Source organism: Anas platyrhynchos, chromosome 9 (genome assembly GCF_047663525.1).
Source record: "Anas platyrhynchos isolate ZD024472 breed Pekin duck chromosome 9, IASCAAS_PekinDuck_T2T, whole genome shotgun sequence".
Lineage (NCBI taxonomy): Eukaryota > Metazoa > Chordata > Aves > Anseriformes > Anatidae > Anas > Anas platyrhynchos.
Genome location: NC_092595.1, coordinates 13,022,698 through 13,044,915, shown reverse-complemented (window position 1 = coordinate 13,044,915; position 22,218 = coordinate 13,022,698). Strand labels below are relative to the sequence as shown.

The window sequence follows — 22,218 nt, the reverse complement described above, 5'->3', positions numbered from 1 at the left end:
CACTTCTTATAAGCTCTCAGAGCACATAATTTCCAACTCTTCCTAAATTATTCAGGGAATAATTAAATCCTCTTAGACATCATGCTTGTTTTGTTCTTTATAATTCATACAAATAGAAAAGGCTGACCTATATCTAGCTCTGATACTAGGAAATGACTTGGATAAATACTAAGAATACAACAGTTAACTATCCTAACTATCATACTGCTCTTACCCTAAATGCTTTGCTTTTTTTTTTTTTTGAAATTAAATAAATCTGAGAATTATCATTTGTAATATATGAAAATAACACATGTGAGCTTCATCTTATATAAAGCATTATCTTTTAGAATAAGAAACATTTCAGATTTGCTTGCTCCTCATTGCCCCTGAAGGTACAGTATTAAAACATGCAGTAATTAAGTGATCCGTAGGAAGTCGGTAAATTCAAGTTTTGTTTTCTGTTTTAAAACAGGTATTTTTTGCTTTATTAATAATTGTGTTATTTTGTGAGAAATCTATTAAGCAAAAAAAATGTCTTATAAAAATAAATGTTTTCCCTAAAACTGAACAGGAGCAGAAAGTCATTTGTTTCATACTAAGAAACGGGAAAAAAAAATCACTAAAAAGCCATCGATAACAACCAAGAGCTCCTTCAGGAAGTTAGTGTCAGAAAATTTTAGAAAATTTTAATTACTTGATTTACACTAAGTGTTTTTATACTAAAGCCATTCCTTATTTCATTTACAGAGAGCTTCATACACAAGTGGCATTAGCATTTTATTTTACACATGCTGAATCCTTCCCAAACACAGACAATGACTTTCACTGCAGATCCAACAGCTTTGTGCTGCTCTCCTGATGCTCTGCCTTTACATTGCTCAGAGCTACGGCTGAGATCTTTACCATGCAATTCCGAGCTAGGTACCACATCTGATTTTATTCATTCTTCCACCATGGAAACACTGGGGGCTGCCTCTCACTTGCTTCCATGACAACATGCAGTTATAATATCTGACAACAAGCACCATTACACAACACAGCCAGCCTCTCGAATGACTCATAAGAGCCCTGCAATGTTTCAGCAGAACAGGCACCCTTTCTGTAGTGTCACTCAATGGTCTTCAGCAAATTAAGATACTATAAAAGTTACAACAGCTGTAATGCCTGGCATTACTTGTGCAAACTCTGCAAGTAAATAAAAAGGCTTTTTTTCCCTTCACAATGCTGTTTGCTAAAATTTCTACAAGATTCTGGCACTTCTCAGTATAATTTACAAAACACATTTTTCCAATCTCACAATGGAAAATGTGCTTATGTATAATTATAATTATACAATGTTGACTAAAAAGAATGAATTTTGAAGACAAGGCCTACAGATGAACTGACTTTTGGTCCATAATTACCCATAAGCATTTTATCTGGATCTCAGGTTAATTGCTCCACAGGAACACGAAGGCAGCCAGCTCAGGTTTGATCAATTTAGATATAAAGCTGGATAAACACCACTGTGGGCCTTCATATACAGCCTGTGCAGAAGCTGCTTAACCTCTGGAGCAGGGCAGGAAACCTGAGCCAGTCATTCCGGATTCTCTCACATTCCACAGAAAATCAGCTCGTACATCTCATCAACTGGAACCAGACAGAGTCAGACAACCTAAATTAAAATGGAGCTATCTAAGTGTATCCTCTCATCCAAACAGAGGGCAGAAGTCACTTAAATAGTTCCCTGCCGTTTCCAAGTGGCCTCGCTTGTCCAGGAGAAAGTTTGAGGAGCTGGAGGATGAGGTTCAGCGCTGAGGCTGGGCACCAAGCCTCACCTGGGAAGGACACACTGCAGTGACCACCACAGGGCTCTGCAGCAGTCAGACCTGTAGCACAAGACTTGCCAGCCCGTACCAGTGCTGGCCATGCCCAGGAACACCTGGGATCACATAAAACCAGCAATGTGTGTTGGTACCACACTTACCAAAACCTTCTACCAACTGTGTTGTGTGGCACATGGCTGTATCATTTAGTCTGGATAAGACAAATATTGACTACATTAACCTGAAAAAAAGTGGGTAACAATAAATATTGCAAGAAATAGCTTAGTTTACTCAGAATACGTTAAAACACACGTAACAAAGTAAAGGAAAGTAAGCTTTCCCTTAATTATGACTTGAATTCCATTTTTTATGTTATAATCTAGACAGAATGCCAGTTTACACAATCATAGTTGCTGATTTTCACTTAGTTCAGATCATTGAAATGTCTAACATATAACAAAATGTTAGAGGACTTTAGGATGCAAATATTTGAAATTCATTACAGAAATTCTGTATAGTGCTGAGAAGGATTCTGACTGCTGAATTACCAATTAAGGGTTAATTTTCACACAAAATAAATACACCTAGCGTCATGTTCTGTGTTATGATCTGTTTCTTCTTCAAAAAAACAAGACATTTTATTTTACCTTTTTCACAGCTGCAGAATACTAAGGTGGCATTTTCAGAACCATCAGTGAAATCTCCAACACACTGGACCAGCAGCAGCTAATTTACAGTCTATCAGTTCATGCCCATGTGCCAGATGATCCCTCTAACACCATTCCTCATTTGTTACTGTACAATGAATGTCATCGGTTGTTTTTGTGCCAAGTCATTCACTTGTCTGCTATCCCCTGCAGCTAGTTTAGCTAACCTAATAAAAAATATTAATCACCCACCTCTGCCTCAGTTTCCCTACCCCTGCCACACACCGTACCTCAGATCGTCCATGACATGACCTTCTGGGACTCCATTTCCAATTGAAGGGACCTGTTTTAATCAACTGAAAATCTACAAAACATCCTTCCCCTTTATCTCCCATCTCCACCAATTTTAACTGCCTTTGATCCAAGAACTATCATTTTCAAAGACATTACTATAATTATAATGACCCTCTGATGGCCCGATAATGCCGTGAAGGCTTTTATCTTCATGTTCCCTGTTTTCAAAGTAGTCTGGAAGATCTGCAAGTCCTCATTTCCCTTTACAAAGACAAGCTGACTTCTCCTCAATATATGTTTATCTGTTAATTCTTCTCAATAATAATTTCCCCCAGTTTGTACAATAAGGAAATCAGAGCTGCACGGCTGTAGCCTCAGAGTACAACTCAGCACCTTTTTGAAAGGGCATCATATTGCCTTTTTTATTACTATTATTACTATCACTACTCTAGGAACACCCCGACAGTTTAAACAAAAAGGTCGCACACAACACAACAGACCCTTCATCCATATTAAACACCAGCTCCTTAAGAAATCCTGAGTAAATGTCATCTCATATTGACCACCTGTGCTTCTTGCCAAATTAATTTCTCTTCTATTGACACCTGGTTCTTCTTATTTTTAAAACAGCAAATGAGTCATAGGAACTACTCCAAGCTCAAACGTGGGACTGCCCTATAGCTGTTCTATGGCCTGGAGAAATATTTTACTCTTTATTTACTCTGGTTACCTGAGAATAGTTACCTGGGATAGCATTATTGGCATCAGCAGTATGACCAGTCGTACTTCACAGTCAATTTGCATGCTAGTTAATTTAGGATGAAACTAGTTAAGTGCTGCTCTATAATGAGTCTTAATGTGTTCACTTTTAAAAAGCTGCGTACAGAATTTCCCTCGTGGTGTTCAAAAAGAATAACAAAAATGAAGGAGTTGAAAAAAATTAAAAGCAGTAGTACGGCGATATGATAAGAGTTTTAAAGTATTAACTGCATCCTGGCAGTTTACAGCTTCCAGACAGCAATTTGAAGTCATTACATTAGATGTTGAATCAGAGATTGTGATATATTTTCGTATTTTCAAGTACAAACCTTATTTGTCATAACTGTTCTTTTTACACAGGAAATACTCCTTTATTACCCTGATTTGGCAGTTACATCATGTCCCACTAAGCTTTTAAAACGCGTATCATATTAAGATCCTTCTTTAAAATTAGATTTTGTATCTGAATGTATCTAGCTTCAGTTCCCAGACTGGTAATACAGATGCCTTCTTCTACTAAACAAACAAGCTTCCTAATTACAGAAATCTATCCCCATGTATTTATATTTAGTCTGTGATCAAGTCATCTCCTGATTTTCCTTTGGATGAACTAAGCAGAGGTTCTTAAGTTTCTCATTTCAAAGCAGGTCTTCCTGAACACAATCTACAAGTACAACCCCTTTTCTGAACACCCTTTCCCAATTTATCCGGATCCCTTTTCACACCATGATTTCAGATTAGAGACTGCACACTGCAGCCAGAATCCAGAGCTCCCTCTCCCTCCTTCTCCAAGGGAAAACCAAGTCCCTTCTCACCCGGTATATCTCACTGTGCATTCTGATACAGCTAACTAAGAATAACTACTGTTTGCTCACTAAATTAAATTACTACGAAGCAACTTTTACCCTGCTCCCTACTACGTTACAGAAACCAAACACTATTACCTGAGAGGTCCATGACACAGGTTGCTCAATTAAGTTCAACATGCATCAGTCAGTGAAAAATGTAAGTAAATAGATATGCACCCTGTGAGGCAGGACGGACAAACAGAAGATGGGTGGAGAGGCTAGAAGACTCCCACCAAATATTCCTACAGTCTGGTGGGTTTAAGTAAATGCCACACAAAGCAGTGGGAAGAAACTGAAAATTCCAGAGTCAAAAAAGTGCCGTAACGTACCCAAACCTTGGACAAGGTATCTGAAGTCATACCAGGAGGCTGACGTGACTACATGGATATTAGTCTCCAATAACAAAGTGAACTTCCAAAAACTACTTAAAAAACAACGCTAACCAAAAAGGGAAACATTCTAAAAGAGACTACAAGAACATGGAGGGGAAAAAAAAATCAATGGGCATTCCTGTTTTGCCAGAGTCAAAATTTAAAACTCTTTTGTGCTGATTGTTTCTAATGTTATTAAAATTACAGATAAGGTGGTCTGCTCTTCTTAAATCATTTCACAGAAGAGACTGCTGCAAGGGACTATGCACCGGAAGCATTTTAATGGAGCAGAAGACAGAAAATTCATAAATGCCAAGATCAGCTCACAGAAAAGACAAAATGAGTCACAAATACCTGTTATCTGTCTAGAGAACGTGTCAGCTCAACTACGACCTAATGCGCAGTTAAACAAAGAGAGGAATAGGAGCAAATGGACAACAGAGACAAGCTGTAGGGAGAGCCTGATGTATTACAGAAGTGAGTTACATGCAGCGAGATGAAATTCAATAACAACTGGAGTCACGTGGAACAGCAATAGGCAGCACAGAGACACCCTGCGGAATACCCAACTGGAAAACAAGGCCAGAAGTCCTTCGGCTGGTGGCAAACTAATTTAAAAATATATAAAAATAGACACAGAAGGGAAGCCTTCCCTTACATCAAACTTCAGTCCTTCAATTTCTTTTAATTATTTTATATATATATATATATATATATATGTATATATATATAGCTCAGGCTGTAAGTGACTGTCTCTGGGGCCTTGGGATCCTTTGGTTAAAACTTTCTAACAATTTTGTGTGCAATAGACATGAATACTTAAGACTGAAGTTTTTGTGACGAGAAGTGCAGTTTTAGGAGCATATTAAAATCGGTAATCTTAGGAGTAGAGATCACGAATCATGTAATGTCACATAGATTGCGTTGGTGTTGGCTCCCCGCTGGAGTCAATGCCTTTCCTCTTAAAAATTCAACTAGCACGGTGGTGAAGTAAAGGAGGTGTGCTTTTCCCTTCCCAAACCTCCGTGTGTGATTGTGAAGTTGGCACCTGTGGGAGCTCGCTGGTTTCACGCCTCGCAGCACAGCAGCGCTGGTATGGACTGGTGGCAGGCTACATGGAAGCACTGCTTGCTGCCGAGGGCTTGGGTTGCCACTTTCACCTGTGACTTCCTAGTTGTTCTGTCTCACTCAGAGCTGATTTTACAGAATTTCTTCATATTTCTGTTCCATTATACCTCAAGAAAATTACTTTTTACTGAATGAGTCAGAAATGTGATAAGAAAACGTGATGAAGGGAACACAGAATATCATGCTTTTTGAGTCCTACTAGTGCAGGGTCTTTCTGGCTATGTAGTGCCAAGGACTCCAAACATTCAGGAAAGGCAGGCACCAAAGCCCCTGCTGATCCACTACCTTCAGCAAATCATGTAAGTGTCTTTTAGTATTAAGCCAAGAACAAGGAAGCCTGTGAAAGAGGAAGAACTGTAGGTCTGTCATATAACTTTGCTATTTTATCTCATATTGTGCTAGTCATCCTCAGTTGAGGCTCACATTGATTGATGAAGTGTTTTGAAAGCCAAATACAGGCCAGTCAGTCTTTCACCAGCTGTCAGTTGAGTAAACAGCTCTAGCAAGCTCCTGTGGTATAGTGTTTCTGTACGGCTGCCAAAGCTGCAGTATACATTTCGGTTAATACAACTATTAAGTAAATGACTGTCTGAGAGAACCACCAAGTCTGCAGCGAACACCATCTTCTTCCTGTTCTTCTATTTTGGTCTGTGGTATCAAGAGCACTCTCGATTATGATTAAGGATGTGCAGGATGATTTTTATAGTTTGAAGAAGTTAATGCAACCAAAATGTCTCAGATATTTTTAGAAAACATGACTTTGTCTCCCTAGAAAGGCTGAGAACGGCCTGCATCCACATTTAAGGGCTGATACGGTAATTTAATTTGCTCTTTGGAATGAAGACTTTGAGCGTACCAAGATTTTGAGTTGGGTTTAAACTTTGTGTCTTCAGCCTTTCTAGGATTTATAGTAAGTCAAATACAGAAATTATGGCGTTGATACAGCAAGGTAAATTGAAATCTTTATGTGCCCATTAGCTCTGCGGTCTCTCTGAAAGAGTTTGCTTCCCTTTCCTAGAACATGGGGTGGGACCGGTGCTTTCTCCTGTGCTCCAGAACGGAGGAGGTCTGTGAATTTGTCTTGTTCAATAACAGCTGTTTTGTAAAAGGTTCAGTGAAGTGGGTAGGCTCTTAATCTTTTTCCCTTCATGAAAGGCATTTACTCCACAGTTATCTTCCTGTATTAACGGTAGAATCACTGTATCTGTCAGGATTTTTTCCATTTCTCAGCAATGAGCCTACCCAGTGTAAAGTACTGAAACGCGGTAAGTGAGCTCCTGGTCCCTGACAAGGAATTACTTCATATTTCTCTGTTCCTTCCTCATTGACCTTCATGGAGCAGTTTTATTACCACACATTTACTATTGATTCCTGTTTCAAATATGTTCCTTTACCGTCTCTTGAGACCAATTTTCTTCTTTATTCTACTGATAATGTTTTTTATTCTACTGATAACGTTTTAAGGCCTACCTGGTACTTGGTCTTGTCATTGCTTACACCTTGACCCTGAATCACAGAACCCTAAAAGGGCCGAGGTTGGAATTGGATTGTTGAGCTCAGTGATCTTGAAGGCATTTTCCAACCTAGCAGATTCTGTAATTCCAATGGTTCTGTAACAGACAGGGCCCATGGCTGCTTTCCTACCTTAAGGAAGAATATTTCCTTTAATGCTGTCTTGAACGTGTCTAATTTAGAGATTGTGTAGCTTGATGTATCAGGAACACGTGCAGATTTCTCCAGTTATAAGCAAAGAAAACCTTATGACAGCCAGGGCTGTTTGTGCACTAACCAAATGCTGCAATGAACTTGTAGCAGGTAGAAGTCTAAAAGGGCACTAAGATCACAATGCTGGTCTCATAGACATAGGCAACGATATCAAATGGCAACAGGCTTTGACAAGGACATATCCACCCTGGCAGATGCCATGTTCATGTTAAGGCAGTAATCCATCAAATTTATTCTTCATGAAATGGATAGGAGTGTTCCTATTTCCCAGCAGATGGGTAACTTTTTACAATCTGTCAAGGAAACTCAGAAAGCTTTAATACAGAGGCTGAATTTAGTGCTGAGACCTGATTTCTTGTTAACACCACCCCCACCTCCTAGCAAGTCTTCCCTGAATCCAGGATGCACCTGCTGAGGATCTGCCTTGTCTGGTTTTGCCCAAAGTAGCACCAGCAACAGTCACGTCTGTACCAGGCAAAATAATTAGAATCACAGAATTCTAGTATTCTTCCTAAGAAGTCTTGCATGAAGGAGGGGAGGGGTGGGGGGGCAGGGTGAGTCTACTCTGTGATGTACTAATAAAGCTGCTGTATCTCCTAAACCATGGCTGGTTTACTGTCCCCTTCAAGTGATCACCTCTTGCTAGCAGCTTGTGTTCATTCCAGGAAGTGCTTGGGCTCCAATGCAAAAAGCCTAGTGGCGTTTTCTGACTCACCTGAGCCACATACATTCTCTGTACCTCCATGTTTAACAAAGATTACCTACTATAAGCTGTTGCTGGAGTAAATGCTGAAGTTGGTACAGAGGTGTTCTCATCTCCACTTGACCGAACTGCCTGAGAGTGTTTTATTTTGTTTTTGTTTTTTATGGAGGGTGGAAGCCACCTCATCAACACTGATGTGGATTTAGGCTACTGCAGTGTTTTTGTTGAGGAAGTAAGTTGCGAGAATGCAGTTGTTCCCATGAACTGTGATCCTCTTATCCTGCCTTTTTTTTTTTTTTATATGGTGCTGTCATGTATTGTGATTGTGTGGTTTTATATTCCAGAAAACTTGCAGGGGTCCCAGAGTTTGTGCAGTGCTGTTGCTTGCTTTTTAAAGACTCGAGGCTCCAAATACTAGGCTCAACATTTAAAAATAATATATATAAACAAAAATGGCCCAGTTCTCAAACTATTGGTTAGAGCCTACTTGTTGTTAATACATCTCCCTTAAAGCATGAATTTGTACCATTTTTATCTTTGCTATAACGCCATCTTATAGCAGTGAAAGTAATATTTTCAAAAACTAAATTCACACTGCTACAAATGTGATACCACATAGCTTAAAAAATTAATAATAAGGAAACGGTACAGTAGAGCTCATGTTTACACTTCAGAAATTGCTTTCTCATAGTTAAAATCACCCAAAACAAATTACTTAAAGCTGCTTTCTCATGGGCTAATCACAATATTAGCATCAACTGTTTATGGGCAGTATATACTTAAATTTTAAACTTAGGGAACACTCTGCATTAAAAATCTAATGACGACAACAGTTGTTCTGTGTAGTCATATAAAAATCCCTAGTCACTCCCAGAACTCCTTTCTTCTTTATTACATCACCAATTTAAATCTGAGCAGCAAATGGAATAAAACGTCCTGCTAGTAGAGAGCTTAATGTTATACAATGGCTGCCACAATCAAGTCCCAGTTTCACTTTGCAAATTGAGCGGATACTAAAAGAGCCACATATCCATACTGAAATGTAGTATCATTCCCAAATAATATAATCCACTGAGACTCATCCTGATCTGCTCAACTAAGATATTTAATACTTGCACTGCTATCAAACCTTCTGAAATTTTAGTTGCAATATCTTCTGCAAGTTCCAGCTTTCATATGAAGCCCTCTCTTCTTTTCCCCCTTAGCTTTGTGATGTGTATATAGAAATGTTTAAAAATATTTTTAAATGCATTTTTAAATATAACAGTTATAGAAAGAATGGTTAATACGGCTGTAAGTAATCAACTTTTGCAGTTCCTGACCTGTAAAAAGTACAATAAAAAGGATTTATGGATAGACATTTTTAATCATCTTTGAAATGCATCTTATAATACCTCTGCATTTGTCTGATTACATATAGCATTTTGTACATGCTAGAACTATTTTTATAGTATTTCATTTTTACTTACTGAGCAAGATTCTCAGAATAATGGCTAAACTGGTTATAGATCTTCCAAGAAAGATACTCAAAGGCAAGAAATGCTTTGGCTTAAGCAACTGGCAGAAGCAGTTTGATAAGCTCTGAAATTTCAGGTTAAGGTTTTGAATTTATACAGTAAACATATGACTAGAATGGATGACTAGAGTTACACGGTTTTCTGTGTTTTTCCTTCCTTTCCTAAAACACGGCCTAAAAAACAGAAGCAGCAATAAGCATGGCATATTCTAAAAGCTGAACACTTTTTCAGTATCAAATGTCAGAAGCATATTATACTACATTACTTGCCCAGAATAGCATGAATGCATTGCAGTTAGAACCAGTTTAGTGCTCTCTGAGTTTCAGACAAGTCAGTTTCTGAATTTGTAGCACAGCACGGGCCAAGTGCCACTTACAATTAAAATGCATTCCGAGGCAAGATAGCAGTGTTTGTCATCAAGAATAGGCACTTCTCAGAGCTCAGGTTTTTATTACAGAAATTAATATATTTGTGAACAAAAACTGAAAGATCAGCTTCTAACCAAATCCCTTAATTCTTCTAACAGAAGAAATCACTCCTCATCACAGGGATTGTAGAAGGAAGATGAAAAAACCAAGGGCCACAAATGCCTGAGAACATTATTTCAGCTTCCCTGAATTTGCAGAGAAGGTGGGTGCAGTTAGCAGGGCAGTAAGGCATTGCTACCCCTGCAACAGTTCACTGCAAGTGGAATGGGCATTCGGGACATACAGCCACACCGTGGCCAAAGTGCAGCATCTGATCACTGAACTCTCCTCAATACTTCAGTAATGCAAAGGCTGCAGATCGATGCAACCCCCTCGAGGTCCATGCAAGGCACTCTGCAGACCTCAGCTAGGGCAGGAGACAGGCAGAGGGGAGATTCAAAGGCTGCTTTTGCCATCTGTGGTTGAACCTGTTTGCACCGTTTATTTCCACTGCTGGGTGGGTGGAATTTTTCCCCTGAGAGATGGGTGATGTTACTTGAACCTTCTGGTAGCATCCAGAAGGGCTGATATTAGTAGCAAAGGCAACTTTAACATCTGAGAACTGGTAGTCTTCAGGGTGTTGTCGCTTCTTACAGGAACCTTTCACTGCAGACTCATCCTCCATGCCCAAATGCATTTGTGCACACAACTTCTTTTGGGCATACACCTAACACTAACTACAGCAGAAAGCAGTGTTACTGTATCAGTCACCAACTTCTTCAGGGTGTAAGACCCTTACCTGAGGGATGCTTACCCCCAAACACCAAGTGTCTTCTTTAGCAAGGGTCCTCTTACCACCACCCAGCTGGGGAGAAAGTGACCTGCTGCAAGCCCTTGAGAAGGAACGTGCAAGCCCACCTCCAGCAGTCCTTCCCTTCGCACTGGGAATAGAGGGGCCTAAGCAAGCAGCACCACGCCGTGCCACGGCACCCCAGAAAGCCAAGCACATGAAGGGACAGTCAAAAATGCTTTTTCTTTTTTCCTGAGGTTAGATCATCTGTACTGTGTTTATAAAGGTAGGAGGATAGTAAAGTATCTTTCCAGAGGAAGAAACATTAACAGGCTCTTCTCCTTTCAGTGCACTACTTATGAATATCTTTATTCATTTTTCTGAAAACACTTCCAAATTTATTTTTTTTTCCTTTCTTTTGGCCATGAACATATGTAAGCAGATCATTTTAAAGACTGTCAGACTTAGGGAAAAAAAAAAGCAGGCTTTCACGGGGGGAAGCTATCTTTCTCACAGTAGAAAAATATAAAGAATACTGGGATATTCACAGAACCTCAGCTTAGATCTGAAGGGATCTCAGGACCTTTATCTGGTCCAACCCACACTCCAAGAAGGGGCTGTTCAGTATTTGATTTATCAGCAAATTTCTCGTCCTTACTAGTCAGAAACTGGCAAAAGCTTCATGCATTCCAATACTATTTGTTCAAGCATTAACAGTTAAATGCAACCCCAATATTTATGCAGGAAAATAATACTGTATATTTTGGTATTAAAAAATGAACAGTATCTAAAAGCTGTTATATCTACCTAATGCAGAGTTGGATCATGACCCATTACAGAAATTACAGAATCCATCTTCTGCATGAACATCTGCAGCAAGAAACTGAAATCCCTTCTAAGATCTCACACTCATTTACTCTAAATTCACAAGCATGAAACAGATAATAAGCAAACATCAAACATAAAAGGAAATGTTAGTTTATCTTTGAAACAATTACCAACTGATAAAATACTTAATATTGACATGTCTAAGGACATGTTTAAACAAGTTTTTGGTTTTTTTTTATTATTCTAGTTTAAATTATATCAGGAAAGAATTATTCTTGGCTAAAGCTGAATTTAGCTTGGTAATAAGCAAAGTAAACCTAATTTTATTTTTATTTTTTTTATGAATAGTGGTCTCAGCATTTTTCTGTATTTCTGTTTCATTATCATTTTAATCATCAATTACTGTTTCATAATAGGAGATGATCATCTGCTAATATACCAGTGAGTTTAAACTTCTCTCAGTATTAACCCTCTTCAGAACTCTCCCCCAATCTATATACCTCAGATTTGACTCGTCTCCTCCTACCTCAATAATAATCAATAAAAATCAGTACTTACAGCAGATTTACAGCGAAATTGAGAAATGCAGAGTCTTTCTTACAGACCCCACTAATAAATGTATATTCTGAATGGAAGGAAGGCATTCCTTAATCTTATTTATAGATTGTTAGAAGCCAAAAAAAACAGAACTGACACAGACTAGAATTTGTCATGCTACATATTTTAATTAAGACTTGAAATCGCTTAATCCTTTCTTTCAAATACAATTCCTTAATCAGGAAATATGTGGTTGCTATATGAACTGTCATCTTACTGTGGCTATGGTATTCCTAATCTGGTATTCCTTAGCTGCATTATTCCCCTCCAGGGACAGGCAGCACAATGCAAACGGCATTTTTCATTATGTCATTAAAATGCCTCCTATTTCAACTTGTTGGAGGCTCTTCACTTGCAAAATAACTTTTAGAAAACTCGCATCTCATTTAAGTGTCTCCATTTTCATGCTTTAGCGCTAAGAATTACACAGAGCTCTCTGAACTACGAAAATGAAAGCAGACAGAAAACACCATTCATAAAACAGATTTATAAATAGATCGCTATTGCTGACTAGCAAGCAACCAGAAAGCATGCAGACAATAATTTCAACAAGTGGAATATTACCTGGGTGGAGCTGGCAGCAACCGAAATGCAGTCAATGAAACCATGTCTCCGAGTGAAAAATGCAACTATCTGCTGCCAACGGGAAGGCTCAGTTCGTAACTCATCTGTCGAGCCTTTCTTTGCCCACTGCTTGTGCTTTGGGCCTACAGAGCTATGGCTTGAGCCCGTGTTGCCTCGATTGGCGCGAGAATAGAGGAGTGTGTTATTTCCGAAAATGTAATTCATCTCTGCAGCTCTGCAGGTGGTTGCCAGGCAGTCTTACTTCCCTACCAGCTGCTGAGTGGTGAATGAGCAGAAAAAAAAGATGCAGATAGAATTACAGCAGCATCGCTTACAAACCAGGAAAACAAAATTCTTCATAGCTGATGCTGTTCTTCTTCCAAGCTTTTCTACCTCCTACATCCTTCCTCTACCTGTGATTGCTCGAGAGTATGCTCATTATTGTAATTTTAAGGAAAAAGCACAAGTAAATGTTTTTCTTATTTTTCCTTTTTCAGAACCCACAAGATCGAAAGCTTGTCTGATCAAAAGCTTGGTTTCTCTTCCTAGAGAAATAATAATACCTGCTCCTAAATGGTATTTAAGAGAAATTGGATGGCAGGTACAGTACAACGTTAGAAATCCACAGCTAAAAGGATGGTGGTGCATGGTAACAGCTACTGGGTGGAGAAAGCATGGATCACAAATCACCAAGTTTCAATCACTGTCTCCATTAAGATCCAATAGCATCTTTTCACTGCCTGCATAAATTATAAACATGAACTGAATTAAACAGGGAACATGCAGCAATGCAGCACAACTTCACTTATTCACTGATTTCAGTCTTCTGAAAGCATTCCTCAGAACAAAAACCAGACCTCGTTCAGAATGAATAGCCAAGAAAGAATCGCTGGATCCTACTTTTTATTTCTAAAAATCCTCTCTCTTTAGCACATACAATACCTCTGGAAGAAACATATCCTTTTGAACACAACACAGTCATTTTATCCTGTGTATTAGTGGATGGCTAGTGTTTTGGTTTTTGACTTAGCAAGATTAGGGATATTAGCATTAAACACTAGAATTCAACACTTTGTTGCTCTTATTTTATCACCAACATGTCAAGATCTTAACACCTGTCTCCATAATTCTGCAAATACTCTAGGCTTAATATGAAAACAATAAATATATCGAGACCCAAGGTTTTATCTCAGAAGTACAAGAAACAGCAAAAAAAATCTGAAAGATGCTTATTGTGCACTACTGAATTTTCCATAAAATTACTATGATTTCCAATAAAAATCACAAGACTACTGGAGCCATAGGAGTACATTTTCTTTGTTCTCTTCACAGTAAAAAGGAAAAGTCACACAGTAAACAACTAAAGGTTATCTGGAATTCAAGTTATCTTACTGAATTATTCACTATTCACATTTTACACTTTTTTTTTTTTTATGAAGTCCTCCAGCTCAAATGCAAGAGACTGCTTTAGGAAATCAGTTATGTAGCGAGGCTTTTGGTACAGCTTGCCTCTGGAAATCCAATATAAAATTATCAAAACTGCCTGTCCTATTTTCTATACAAAATGCTCTGGTGGTCAGAACCATACACCAGGGAAAACGGTTTCTTAAAATGAAAAGCCCCAATATGATTAACAAAGGCAGAAAAGTCCCTATATGGGCTTACAACACTGATACAACCTACAACAATAGAGTTCTACAAATCTACAATGCTCATTTTAGCAGGAATTATTAAATCCCTCCATATACTTCTTTGGGTGCAATACACTCTTCTGCACATTAAATTTTCACCAGCTTATCTTTTTTGTTTGCATTGTAACATAAGATATTTGTATTTATCAAGATACTGGTAATAAGATCCACGCACCATTTACCTCTCATTACTAGCACACCTCAATAACAACACTGGCAGCATTTTTCAGACAAAACCTATTAATATTCATAAAATACAATGGCTTATCACTATAAATCATATGAAGCGAGGTCTAATTTGGGCACAGTCCTTAAAGATGTGTTCATAAAGTAGATAACAGAAGTAAAGATACATCTGAGACACAGCAGAAAATTAACTAGAAACTTTTCACAATATGAATTCTTCTAATTTGAGTGAAGGGAAGATTGCAGCCTTACCTGAACATTTACATTGGTACAGGCAGCAAAAAAATGTTAATGAGAACTTAAAAAACCTCAGTTCTGACATGCTGGAATTTTTATTCAAAATTTCTGTTGTCAATAGAGTAGGAAGACAAAGATGTATCGATTTCCCTCCCTTCCCACCCCTTAACTTCAGCACTGAAAGCAAAGCAGCAAAGGATACTTTGGAACTTAAACTGTATAGTTCCTAATCTGTGCCCTAACACACAGTTTCCATATTCAGAAAATGCATTCTTTTAAACATTTGCCAAGATTTCATCACTGTACATATTGCTATCAAGAGCTTTTTCAAGATACTGCTATGCAGTTGGAAGTTTGTTGGTATAAAAGAACACAAGCTATTCATTACTGTTAAAGGAGAAAATTGAATTTTATATACACAAATATCTGATAGAAAGTCCGCTGCGATGGCCTAGCTTGACTTCCTGCAAAACAAATGACAACCATTCGTCATCTTCAAAGGCGTATGCTTGCCACTGGTTTGAATTAAAGTACGTGTTTCATAAGCCATATTTTGTGCAGGTCAGATCTAGAAAAAAAACATTGTTTGCACATCTGGTCTGGAAAATTGCCCTCCAGAGCTGCCCGAGTTTTGCTGGCTGGGCAGGAAGAGGCACTCAGGAAAGCTCACCAGGACGCACTGATGCGGACAACACGGTGAAGCAGGGGCTGGGCAGAACGACCAACCCCAACCAAAACGCTTGGTCACAAGCAGCACCGAAGGCCAAGGTACGGAGAGGCATAAGCAATTAAAGTCAAAAAGAAACACCTCATGCCTCATTCTGACCCCTGTAGGACAAACTCTTAACTGTGATTGCTAGGGAAGCACAGCTATCCATAAATCAAAACTGACAGGCAAGAGTCTTTCAAGAAATTCTGTACATAATATTCTGACACTTATGTGTCTCCATAGGCTCCAAAATGGACAGCCACACAGGTGAGTATTGTTTATAGTTCTGAAAACAAAACATAATACATGGACAAGAGCCTATTTTTCTTGACATCATATGGACCAGTTTGAAGGTGAGACAGGTGGGCTGTATTTTAAGGCATTTTCCTTCAGGGACTGTTCCTACTCACCCCATGACAAGCCCAGGGCATTACTGACATAGGGGCTTTAGAGATCAGCACTTCAAGAAAGGCAGATATAGACAAAAATTCCTGATACTGAAGCTATGATGCTTTCCTTTTCATGCCACAGAGGGACAAAAACCCGGAGAGGGACTTCAAGCAGAGGTTAAGCAATCACACTGGTGACACGAGACAAGCAATCTGTGCTGGTACCCTCTTTATGGATGTTAATGGTATTGAGCGGGATTTACTGATGCCTAAGAAGATAGAGCTGCAATTATTCATACAAGCCTGCACTAAGGTAATGAGATAAACCCAGATTTTACAAGTTACAGCCACAACAACCCAAAGGCAGCGGCGTACCCTACCTCTAGAAATGATGCAGCATCACAATAAAGCAAAGGAAGAAAACTAGCTTGTGCAGGTGAAAATAAATATGGGTGGGAGGTAAAATACTGGCTTGTTTTGAACAAAAAGCATTTCAGTGGAGTCAAACACCTACATGTAGAAATCACAGTAAGTATTCAGAGAGAGGAGACATCCCAAGAGTCCCCAGTACAGAGCTGGGGGCTCAAAATGCAACAAACAGCCTGTGGAGTCAGGGCAAGGCAGGAGACTCACCAGGGTGTCTGAAGAAGCCCTGAGGGGAGCTGCTGTCATTCCCTTGCCATTCCCTGCACACTGAACTGATGGGGACAAAAAAAACCCACAGCCAAACAAAGACCTTATTTACTGTGAGGCAAGAATTAAGAATTCAGAGATAACCATAATGAGGCTTTATAAATCAGTACACGTAGTACGCATACCTTCCTACAGCTTAATAAAATTACTGAAAGGTGCATCTGCTTTTGTAGCAGACAAGGAACAACATGATTTGTTATGCAGCTAGTTACCAAGATACAGTAACCCCTGTGATTAAATGTATTTAAAAATTAGCATCAAATACTTGGAATGGAGTTACTCCGATTTTGTACTTGAACCATTTCTTATTACCAGCTTGCTGGGACGAGTTAAACACGACATACTGTATTTTCATCTCAAAGAAAGCTTTCCTGCACATACCTCCACCAGCAGGCATACCTTGAAATTGAAATACACAGCAACAAAAACTGTTTTCATATGCGAACAGCAGTTATATATCAATTGCTCTTTAAACAGCAACAAACAAAACTGAATTATTTGAAAAAAGTCTTCTGTTAGTTTTCTTATCACACTGCTAAACAGTACGAACTGGATAAACTGATACATTTTAGAGAGCAAAGTAAAGAAGAATCTAAAACAGTGGCAGGTGCTTATGTGCAGTACTGCTTACCTTACTATTAAAAAGAGACAAATGAAACGCGTACAATTAAATTCAAATACTCAAATAAAAGACTAACTAGCTCCCAAGGTGGAGAAAAAGCACTGAAAAATACACGGGACCAAAAGGATGGCCTTTGATCAACTGTAATTTACATAGTCCAAAAAGTACATATTTCAGTATAAAACCTACAGATTATTCCAGAATTATACATTACTAGTAGGATGAACATCAACGATTACTCAAAAGCATTGGTATCACACCCCGATAACCTACCAATCTGTGCAGATTAAAGTGCCTGGTTTTCCTTACACTGCTCATGAATCTTCTTCCCATCCTTTTGGCACGCCAGACTGATAAAAACATCCTGTGTTTAACACAAGTTTCTTTAGTCTTTCTTCAAAGTGAGCCCAACTGCACTGAGCTCTCCGGGGAAATCTCAGGGGAAATGAGTACAACCAGTTATTAAGACAACTTGATGTTGATTACTATATCCTACATGTAGGTTGTTCCAATGTTTGGATTAATCCACCTTCCATCTGTTACAGTTTTTCTTTCTTATCTCCGTTGGCAAGAATTTGTTGAACAGATCCACATTGAAACAGAGGCAGATTTGGTCAACTGCTTCTTAACAGGAGACACAAACTGGTACCTCTGCACATATTTGTATATTCAACTTAAAGGAACTTTAAAAGTAGCAATTTGTTAAGGGCTTGGGCCAGGCTTTTTAATTTACGATTGCAGAGCACCTCCTCAAGAGTGGCCACCAAAGCATAACACTAGCCTAAAAATGAGTACTTCTGAAGGTCTGTTTAAGTTGGTCTTCATAATTTCTGCTGATCTCCCTTGTACATCCCGAACTCCAGAGGTACTGTCTTCCTGCTGAAGATAGCATAAAGTTTTAAGGGTCTTCATTTAGGTAACAGTAAGAGATAGCAACTTTTTCACAATCATAAACGTCAGCTAATCTTGCAACCTATCTGTAATTAGTAACTGGAAGCAGCATCAGCAGCTTCAGGGGAACCTTGCCTACCTGGCTCCTGGGAAGTAGGATTTAGGAAATCATATAAGCAGGAAAACGTACCGGGGCAAGTAGGAAGGTAGAATTACTTTGACTGTTGTCTCACCTGGAGCATGCCTTTGCAGTTCAGGAAATCCTAATGCCCATCATTTCACTGAGCTTTTCCACTCTCTCAATGAGCAGAGAAGCCTATTTGAACAGGCGCTCCACAAGCTCTCAAGACATCAGGGTAAGCACTTGAGAGGATGAGGGGGATGAAGGAGGAGGAGGGTGGGGTGGCTGCAGGCAGGACAGACCAGCAGAGGAAGGAAGCTATCCATCTTATCAGCACAAGACTCATGTCCACCAGCAAAAGCACGTGTCCTGCATTAAGGATACCTTTATTGATGCAGCCAGAAACCAAGAGACTACCAGCAGCTGAAAGATTTCCACAGTACAGGTTGACTGGGGATCACTGGGGTTAGCGGATATAATTTAATAATTTTATATAAAAATATATACATCTAATTAATACATAAAAACCTGCTAATCTCCATTTCTAAATATAAGCTTGCATTTCTGAAATACCAATTCTCTGGTTATATTTTTACTGACCTATCCTTACTGGCTTGTGTTTTGTTAACAATCTCCTGACTCAGCTCCTTCCCAAATGAGAAGTCAAACTGACGTATCTTTCATTGTAGGGTACCTGCTCCCTGTCTGACCACTTGTATTTCTCTTCTGCAAACCATTTCTAGTTTGATACACCTTCTGATATAAGAAACCACGCAGTTCCCAAGGAACACTGCAGATTTCTAGTGATACAATAATGCAATTTTATTTCCCATTTGCTTCCCCAGACATTCCTGCTATTCCTTTTGCCTTTTTGACTGTTACTGAGCACTGAAATGATGTTTCTATCAGTCTATTTTAATCCTGAGATGATACAATGAGACCAGTTTTTCTGACATCCTTATGGTAACCTCCATCCATCATGATTACTGATGTTCTTTCTTACTCTTTACTTTCCTTTTTTTTTGTTGTTGTTTTCTTTTGATTTTTATATATATCTTTTAACTAATTAAACCCTAAGATTTTTTTTTCTTAATCCACAACAACCTAATTTTTCTACAAGCCTTTGCAGGGAATTACATTGTGTGCATCTAAGAAAAACTAGAAGCCAACATCAACAAGATTATCTTCATTCACGTGCTCTAATAACTCTGTGCAGCAGAAGACTGCAATGCTTTCATCACTTCCTCATCAGCACTTTCTGCAGGCACTCATTGATCCTGCCCTTTACAACAGTTCTTCCATTTTCCCAGTTCAGAACAAGGCTGAGTTGTCATTTCTATGAACCCTTCCAGATGCCTTTTTAAGAAAAGTACCGCCTTGCCATATTTCACTCCTGTGGTACCACAGTCAATTTAGGGAGACTTATACATCGCTGTAGCACTAACAGGTACATAGTTCGAGTCCGTTTAAAAACTATTCAGGATAAATACCAATAGGTCTTGAAAATACTTTCACAAATATGCCTAAACACATGTCCAAAATAGGTATATACTAAATGGGCACAAGACACTTAACCCACAGAATAAAACTGCAGTGCACGTTGTCAACTGGACCAGACTGCAAAGCCTGTGCCACAGCTCTGGGTACCATTAGAAACTTTCTTTGAAACTGTCTACACATACATTGTAAATCACAGAATCACAGAACTGAAGGGGTTAGAAGGGACCTCAAAAGATCATAAATACAGGGCTGTAAATAAAATACTTCTTTCACATGCAGATTGCTTTAAATGAGGGGATACTTCATTTTAAGACAGATTTTCTCCATCATATTGTATCATGATCCATTATGTTAAAACCTTACAATGATTTATTACTCACAGCTCTTTTCCTTGATAGAAAACTAATTGTCAGTCCACAGTTCAAAACCTTTTTTGATATCAGATCTATCACAGACTTCACTTGGTTGGAGTTTTTAATATTTCCATTTAATGGAAATATTAGATTGAAAAATGAAGGTATGATAGAAAAGCTAAATTCAGCTTTACAATTAATATTTTTTTGTAGCATCACCATCTAGTGGTCGCTCTTGTTAGCAACATACTGCTTTCCAGTACACCAAAGCCAGATCAGCTTGGTCACATTTTATTTGGTAGTAACTTGAGGAACCCCATGCTGCAATCCCAAATTCCTACAAAAGATTTTGAAAGCTCATAATGAAGAAACTCTAGGACTAGCTGCCTGCCTACCTGAAAGGGTTCAAGTGTCTGGGACAGAATACTTATGAAAGAAGTTTGCCCATTCTTCTTACCTGTTCATGATTCTCAATCACCAAGCACTCAAAAAAATGCATTTTACAGGGTGAAGAAGAGTTTCACTTCACCCAGTGTTAGAGAACAGATGATAACAAAGCTCATAGGTTAACTTTACATCTCTGATGCTTGAGGTACATAGGACACCGTTCCTCATAAACTGAGGAAGCTCGACCATAACAAGGCAAAACCATCACATGCCCTATCTTACGTTTAAGATTCAAATCAGTACAGATAGTATTGGTTACTTCGTGATAACTGCGAACATCCAAAATCTTACCCCACTCTGAGGTAGCTCACCCCTCTTAGACAGGAAACCACCTTGAGTTCCTATGACACTTAATGTAAAACATCTGAAAATAGTGATTACACACACATCCTCTAAACGTTTAGGATATACCTTTGACATTTTGGTTACTGAAGGATGCTCTTTGAAAACAATCCAAGCGTCCAAGCAAGTTGCAACAACTGCTTTAAGTCCTGCAGATGATGAAAGCTTATCTTGAGGACAAAAACAAATTACTTAAAACCTTGCACACCTCAGTTAATCATCATCTTATATCCATGTTCTGCATTACTGCTCTAGACTGTAGAGAGCTTGCTAAAAACAGAAGGTATTCCTCAGAAAATCTGATTCTACTGCCCTCTGCAGCATTTCTCAAAAAGCAGCGTATGACTGTAAAGCAGCATTTACATCCAATAGGTTCTCCAAACTAACTCTGTATTTGAAATTTCTGAAGTATTTAGCATGTCTAATTAAAAAAACAGCCTTCCTGTGTTATTAGTATAATGAACTGGCTTACTAAAACTTCCCAATGCCCTCTGTTGCATTTTGTTTCTTTAAACAAAGGCACTATTGAATGCAGCTAATTAAGATCTTGTATACCAGCCAATACCTGGTCCCTACACCACAGTGCAGCAAGCCAACCTAACAAATTCACAAAGCTCTCTCAACTCAGAGCTGTTGCTGTTAAATAGATCTTCAGCATGAGCTGAGGAACACGTCTTGATGAGAAGACCAGCTACGCTAAGCATTCAATAGCAACCTGGGGTTTTCTCTGACACACTCATAATCAAAAGTATAACAGAAATAAAACTCAAACACAGAACTACTCTATGTACTTAGGTTTCCCTACAGTTCAGGCAGTGAAAAAGATACCAAGGTAATTAGAGCCCTTTGAACTGTCTCAAGTAAAATGAAAGAGCATCTAGATTGATCTGCTTCTCAGAACTGTCTCATATAACCATTATATACTTTTATCATTATTTGCAAAGGTATCTGGATTGTGAAATATATTAAACCTGATCTCTGACTACAGACAGTTGTGTTGTTTGCCTCTTTGACCCCTTTATTCTTTCTGAAATGCATGACTAAGCATGCTATAAATTAGGATAAGTTTGTG

General features: G+C 38.7%; 1 protein-coding gene across 23 annotated transcripts in view; it reads right to left on the bottom strand.

The window, feature by feature from the left end:
• DLG1 (discs large MAGUK scaffold protein 1) overlaps nt 1-22,218 on the bottom strand; it is a 150,282-nt gene that overhangs the window by 72,731 nt on the left and 55,333 nt on the right. The window contains exon 1 of one of the 23 annotated variants that reach the window (XM_072042746.1): nt 12,966-13,224. The exons of 17 other annotated variants lie outside the window; for them this stretch is intronic. In XM_072042746.1, the coding sequence (XP_071898847.1) occupies nt 12,966-13,190 (225 nt within the window). In that variant the 5' untranslated portion in view covers nt 13,191-13,224. Of the gene's footprint in view, nt 1-12,965; nt 13,225-22,218 lie in introns of those variants that run through there. 5 more of the 23 variants (XM_027464844.3, XM_021268751.4, XM_021268752.4 and 2 more) reach the window with 5 other exon arrangements.